We start from the raw sequence: 7,458 nt of genomic DNA on the forward strand, positions 1-7,458 counted from the left end.
GGACTGAGCCTGGATCTCTTTAGATTCCAACTCTTTCTCCAATCACTGCAGTTTAATTTAGCATACAAGAGAGGAGGCTACATCCACTTTCTGTACATCTGCAAACACTCCCTCTGCAAGTCAGAACTCAAGGCTCTCAATAGGCAAATGTAATTAGCCAGATACTTACCACAGGTCATGTCTTGGCCCTCAGAGGCTCTACAAATAGAAGATGCCTTGCAAGTTTGGTGACCATGCCTGTTAGAATTGGTGGTGTAGGCAGAGAGTGAAGAGTATGAGGAACAGAGCACAGCCAACATGGGCACAAAGTCACACAGAGATTGTGAGTGTGGCATATACTCATTTGTTTCTTTAAAGGGGTCAGTATTACCGCAGGTCACCAACTGTGACTGTCACAGAAATTTGAAATGGGTGTTGTATTTAACACAATTTACCACGTGTGCAGGCATCTAATTTTGATGGAAATTAACTCTTCAAGTCTCAGAAATTATACCTCCTCCTGTAGACTATCCCTGCAAATCACATGGCCACCAAGATAGGAATACTCCTAAATCACTGTCCTACAACCTTGAAACCACTACGAGTGTTAGCAGAGCTAATAAGATAGATATGCTAAGATAATGAGAGAGGGCTTTGCTCTGAGGGCTTGGCTCACACAGTTAGAACATCAGAGAGCCCTTTTGATCTTGTACCTGCAAGCCAGAGCCTGAAGAAAGCCAGCCCAGGCCAAAGATCTAAGAACACAGGGAGCCTGTGTTATAAATCCCAGTCCTGGACTGAAGATCTGAGAGGGGAGGCAGGTGAGGAGGCAAATCCAAGACTATAAGAGCCATGAACGCTGAGGAAAAGCAAGGGGGTTGGAAAAAGGGAGAGGTAGAGGGGCAAGGCTCAGAAGTACTTGGCATTTCTGTGAGAGACTAGGGTACCAGACAGAGACCAGTCCACAATGTAACAGGAAGGTTCTGCTGAGGCTCTCTTCTTTAGGTTTTGTTTGTACTTCTTCCTCTGAGAACTCTAAAGTCGGTGTAAATATGAGTCAAAGAAAATGGAACATAAATGTAGCAAAGGAGTCGGCTGCCACTCGGGAGTCTTGATTCATCTTTGTTGTAGTCTCTTGTGCCCGTGTTACTTTACTAAAGGAATTTGCAACCGCTGGAAATTAAAAGCCTTGGCATTTTACATTTGTTAGGATGTTACGACAAAAGAAAGACACAAAAGGAAAGGAAAAGAAGGAAGGAAAGAAAGAAGAAATAATGTGTACACATGTGGTGACACACATATAATCAACAAAACCTATAAAGGTACAAAGTCAGAAACCATAATATATAAACAGAAGACCAATCACATAAAAAACAACAAAAACTTTTGAGTTCCTTTTGTGTTGAGCATCTACTGCTGGGCATAGGGTGGGGCATTCCCCTAAATGTGGTTTACTCATTGGGTAAAAACCAATTGTTTTGTTTAGGAGCAGTTACCAGTTGGAGATAGCTTCTTGGTTAGGGGTGCAAGGCAGTGTCCAATTTTCCATCTCAGTGCTGGGACCCTGACTGGTTTGGTTCCGCATGGTCCCTCTGTGTGAAGCCACAGCCTGTCAGTTCTTGTGTGGATCCTTCCTGTTGTGTCTGGAAGACAGTTTCTTTGGTGTCTGCCATCTCTACTGCTATTATGATCTCTCTGCCTCCTCAACAATTCCCTGAGGGGAGGGACCTGATGAAGGCACCCCATCTAGCACTGAGTGTTCCAAGGTCTGTTACTTACTCTCTGCATATTGTCCAGCTGTGGGTCTCTGTACTCGTTTCAATCTAGTGCAGGGGAGAAGGTTTTCTGATGATGGCTGAGCGAAACAAAACACTGACCTCTGAGTATAGAAGTGTTACCACAAGTCATCATATTGCTATGTTCCCTTAGCAGAACAGCAGTATCTGGTTCTTCCCTAGGATCCTGGGATGTCTAGCCTCAGATTCTTGGACTGGCTACCCATGCAGTGTCAAGCATGAGTTCTAGCTCATGGAATGGACCTTAAATCCAATCAGACAGTGGTTTGTTATTCCTACCATGGCCGTACCACTCCTGGGCCAACATATCATGCAGGCAGGCCACCGCTGCAGAAAAGAGGGTTTGCAGCTGGATGCCTGCTTACCTTCCTCCTCTGATGGTGTGCAGAGCCAGCACCCTGACGGCTAACAGGACTTGAGATTTAATGTGACCCTTTGAAAGGATCCGATAAATATGACCAAGTGATTTGGGAAAACACAAAACTAAAGCTAGTGGGCAGTGAAGGACAGCAGAGTCTTTTATGGATCCCCTCTCTATACTTCTGTAAGAAATCTCTTAAGCATCGAAGATTTGTGTAAAATGTAAAGGCAGGAAGGGACGTTCCCAAACTTTAGCTCAAAGTTTTTCTTCTCATTTTCCCCGTTTAAGTAAGAATTTACAGTCAGAAACAAATGAATCTAACATATATCAAGTAACACAAGAAAAAATATTCCCTAAAAAATTATAAAAACAATGTCTATTTCAGGAGAGATCATTGGTGTAACTGTATTAGCACAAATACTTTTGTATCTACGAAATGCTATTCTTAAAGATTCATTTTACTTATTATTTATGTCATGTGCACGTCTTTACGTGTGGGTGCGTGCTCCATGTGCAGCGCCTGAGGAGGCCAGAAGAAGGTGTTGGATCCCCTGAAACTGAAGTCACAGGTGTTTGTGAGACTCTCAGTGAGGGTTCTGGAAATCAACTTAGGGTCCTTTACGGGAACAGAATGTGCTCTTAGACTCTGCAATCTTTCCAGTCCCTCAATTAGTATTTTTTTTTTCTTTTTAGAATTTAAGACTCCTCTTTTTTCTGGCATTAGTAGTTGTGATCCCTTCAATGGAGCTGCCACCCCACTGAAGCTGTGCTGGACCACGGGACCCCACCATCAACTTCCCTTCCCTCTCCATGCTATTTGCTAAGTTTCTGTGTATGGCCTCTGGGTCTTGTTGGCCGAGTGCTAACATCTGTGCATGCTCCCCACCCATGGAAGGATTCTTTTCTCCCAGTGACTGAACAGTCAGTTGTCATTGTGATGTTAAATATCACTGTTCCAACTGATGACTCTCTGGCTTTGCCCAGGCCATAGTTCAAAGCCTGAGAGACAAAGGCTACAAGTTACCATAAGCTGGGATCAAGACAATACATGCTTCTGTGTTGGGCTGACCCACGATGGGGCTGCTGGCAACCCCAGGGCAGCATGTGCTCACCCCTCCCACCAGCTCCACACAACTGCTTTATCCACAGATATTTTTTGCTAGTGCAGTTTTAGTTTAGTCTACAAATTAAACTAAATTGCAGTTTCAAGAGGAAAATGTGATTATCCAGCATGCTCCCTTGCCTAGATGTTCATGTTAATTTTGAAATCATTGTTGAAACTAGCCTCCAAACCTGACCTTGGAGTCTGACTGTAGCCTAGACAGAGAGAGAAAAATAGAAGATGCAAATTCTTTCAGCCACCTTCGAGTAACTGTGGCATAAATAGCGGACACAAACACCTTCATCTTAGAGGAGAGGATTTGCTCTGATTCACGGTTTCTGGGAGCTCAATCAATGGCTGCTTTGCTCCATCTTGGGTTTGAACAGAAGATACCAGCAGAGGGAACATGTCAAAATGGAGCTTTGTCCCCTCAATGTAGACATTAAGGGTGGGGCTACAGGCAGGAGCTACAGCTTACAGGATGTACCTACAGGGGCCTGCCTCTATGACTACTTCCTGCAGGTATGTCCCACCCCTTATGACCTACTTCCTGCAGGTATGTCCCACCCCCTATGACTACTTCCTGCAGGTATGTCCCCACCCCTTATAACCTACTTCCTGCAGGTATGTCCCACCCCCTATGACCTACTTCCTGCAGGTATGTCCCACCCCTTATGACCTACTTCCTGCAGGTATGTCCCACCCCCTATGACCTACTCTTTGCATGTATACCCCATCCCCCATGACCTACTTCCTGCAGGTATGCTCCACCTTCTGATTTTTTCATGACTCCCAGGAAAGCATAACCCTGTGGGGATCACTCCTGTCTGGAACACAGCACATTCTAAGGCAAGAGGTAGGATGAGAAGACTCTGGGAGGCCGGCCTCTCGGGACAACACTTCACACACTAGGTTTCTGCTGACGGACATGCACTGGACAGAAAATAGCATTTTTCTTCTCCACCAAATGCTATCAGCTCCACACACTCTCTTTCCTCATTCTTTTCCCAAATTAGGAAAGAAAATAGTGATAACTTTACCGAGAGACATGTGACAATGATCATATCACAATGAAGAAGAAAAGTTGGAGGCGGGGTGGAAACACGGCCATTTGGGTTTTCCATTTCACTGGGATAAGAATTGTCCCGTCCCTCCCCCACCCACCCACCCACCCCCGTTGCTGTGTGAAAACTCACCAGAAACCAATGTGACATTCTTGTCACTTTGCATATTAAATAACTTCACAGCCACTTGACTGTACTACCGAGGTGTGAGCTGCTCAATCCAAGGTAGGAACCACCAAGACCAAACTATTTCTTGGAAAGTTGGGTAATGGCCTGGCTGTTTTGTGCTTATGTTGGCAGAGCAGTTTGGGAAAGGACTGACTGGCTTCCCAACTCACTTCCTGGCTCCTTCTTTCCTGCCTCCTCCTGTCTTTAGCCAGTGAGGGTAAGAACAGGCAAGGAAGACAGATGGAATGTTTAAATAATGAGTACACACTCCTCAGGTTAGCTTCAAACTCTCTAGGCATTTCACATGTGAAAAAAAGAAAAAGAAAACCAACAAAAAAAAAATCCTCCCAAGGACTCCAGTGACCTCTGCATCTCTATCTGACCACAACTCCCAAGCAGGCTGCACTCCTGTCCCTCGACACTTTACCCTGCTGCTAACCATGCATTGGTCTTCTGACTGTCTGACTGCCTGCCCTGCTGTTGGTAGTACTGGCGTTAAATCCACTGCCTTGCTTTGTATGGTATTGGTACAGAGACAGACAGATAGACCAGGGAATAGAAGTGAAAACCCAGAAATGAACCCACGCACCTATGGTCACTTGATTTTTGACAAAGGAGACAAAACCATCCAATGGAAAAAAGATAGCATTTTAAGCAAATGATGCTGGTTCAACTGGAGGTCAGCATGTAGATGAATGCAGATCAATCCATTCTTTTTTTTTTTTTTTTTTTTTTTTTAGTAAAGGCTTATGTGAAGCAAGTTTATTAAAAATAATGCTAATGTGATCCCAGGGCACACTGATTTCAAGAGGGTCTTTGCAACAGATTTTATCATAACCACTTAATCAACTAAACAACAATGGTGAACTTAACTTATAGAATCAAATAACAGAGGAAAAGGACCAGGCTAATCCTGCAGGGACTGAGCTGGCCTTGATCTTCCCTAAACGTCTGTCCAGCCTGCAGTCCTCAGCAAAGCTGGTCTCCAGAGGGTTAATCAGGGCCAAAACCAATGTTTGCAGTGAGCTCCCCCTGCACCGGCTAAGGCCCCAAAAAGGCAGGAGCCAGAGTGAAAGCAAGAACAGTGTCCTACACTGTTCCAGTTGTTACAAACGAGTAAAGGCCAGTTAAAGATTTCCATGTTCACTATTTCAAAATGCTAGTTTTAAAAAAACGTCACTAGCAACGTATGCATTTCCCCTCCGCATCTCTTAAACCCGAACACCCAGTGTAGAAACACTCTCGGGAGAACCAGAGAGAGGAAGAGGGGAACAGATGGTGTGTGGCAGATGCTGGTACTGCTCAGGGGCTGTGGATGCCAGCTGTGGCAACACTAAATCCCCCAATAAGGCATCAGGTGTCGGGACTCCTTCTCATAAACGTCTGGAATGATGCCATAGGGTGTCTGTACCATCTTAACTGAAGACTTCCCAAAGAGCTGGCTCTCATAGTCTATCAGCTGCCTCCAGAAGCCCAGGTTGGGCCTGATGACAGGCCTCCGGGCTTTCACCCAGTTGTATGCCTCCAACAGGCACAAATTGTGGAACTTCATCAGGTAGGCAATGCAGAGGGTGGCCGAGCGGCTCACGCCTGCAGCACAGTGCACCAAGGTAGCCCCATGCTTCTTGCTTACACTGTGGATCTTGTCAGCCACAGTGTCAAAGTACAGTCTAATGGGGGCATGAGGGATGTCAGCCAGAGGCACTTTAACATACTCAAACTGGGGCCAGTTGAAGTTGGGGATCTCGATGGTTGCATTGACGACACAGGTGATGCCCCGGGCCTGGAGGAGGTGCCGGTTGGAGGCCACACTGGCTCTGACCAAGAAGAGAGAGGAGGTGATCTGAGCAATGCCTCCTATGTCTCCCTCGGAAATCATCCGAGGAGCCATGAGAGTCCGTGGGAGCGTGCTGTGACCTCTGGAGCTCATGAAGATGCCAGTGGTCACACTATCATCATCAGGGGGCAAAGCCAGAGAGCAGTGGAGTCCGTCCTCCACCAAGGAATCCAAGGCTGCAGCCTCCTTCCGAGCGTCCCGGTTGCGGCGGCCGTGGCTCTCGGGTCCGTGCTGTTGCGTGGCTCGCGGCTTCTGCCCGCCGGTCTCGCGCGCCTCCCGCTCCCTGCGCGCCGCCGCCCTCTTCCGAGCGCGGGCCCGCGGCGGGGACCAGATCAATCCATTCTTATCACCCTGTACAAAGCTTAAGTCCAAGTGGATCAAGAACCTCCACATCAAACCAGATACACTCAAACTAATAGAAGAAAAAGTGGGGAAGAATCTCAAACACATGAGCACTGGGGAAAATTTCCTGAACAAAACAACAATGACTTATGCTCTAAGATCAAGAATTAATAAATCGGATCTCATAAAACTACAAAGCTTCTGTAAGGCAAAGGACACTGTTGTTAGGACAAAACGGCAACCAACAGATTGGGAAAAGATCTTTACCAATCCTACAACTGATAGAGGGCTTATATCCAAAATATACAAAGAACTCATGAAGTTAGACGGCAGGGAGACAAATAACCCTATTAAAACATGGGGTTCAGAGCTAAATAAAGAATTCACAGCTGAGGAATGCCGAATGGCTCAGAAACACCTAAAGAAATGTTCAACATCTTTAGTCATAAGGGAAATGCAAATCAAAACAACCCTGAGATTCCACCTCACACCAGTCAGAATGGCTAAAATCAAAAACTCTGGTGACAGCAGATGCTGGCAAGGATGTGGAGAAAGAGGAACATTCCTCCATTGTTGGTGGAATTGCAGACTGGTACAACCATTCTGGAAGTCAGTCTGGAGGTTACTCAGAAAATTGGACATTGAACTACCTGAGGACCCAGCTATACCTCTCTTGGGCATGTACCCAAAAGATGCTCTAACAAATAACAAAGACACGTGCTCCACTGTGTTCATAGCAGCCTTATTTATAATAGCCAGAAGCTGGAAAGAACCCAGATGCCCTTCAACAGAGGAATGGATACAGAAAA

The 7,458-nt window shown here is 45.9% G+C and overlaps 1 protein-coding gene across 1 annotated transcript; it reads right to left on the reverse strand.

The window, feature by feature from the left end:
• Nucleotides 1–5,217: 5,217 nt before the first annotated feature.
• Dusp14l1 (dual specificity phosphatase 14-like 1) lies at nt 5,218–6,561 on the reverse strand. The gene has a single exon (NM_001408787.1). The coding sequence runs from the start codon at nt 6,398–6,400 to the stop codon at nt 5,804–5,806; it is 597 nt and encodes a 198-aa protein (NP_001395716.1). The 5' UTR covers nt 6,401–6,561; the 3' UTR covers nt 5,218–5,803.
• Nucleotides 6,562–7,458: the final 897 nt, after the last annotated feature.

This window comes from Rattus norvegicus, chromosome 2 (assembly GCF_036323735.1).
Source record: "Rattus norvegicus strain BN/NHsdMcwi chromosome 2, GRCr8, whole genome shotgun sequence".
Taxonomy (NCBI): Eukaryota; Metazoa; Chordata; class Mammalia; order Rodentia; family Muridae; genus Rattus; species Rattus norvegicus.

Bases quoted from the DNA above. Each gene is read 5' to 3' on its own strand.
- Dusp14l1 (NM_001408787.1), bottom strand. From the start codon at position 6,400: ATGAGCTCCAGAGGTCACAGCACGCTCCCACGGACTCTCATGGCTCCT.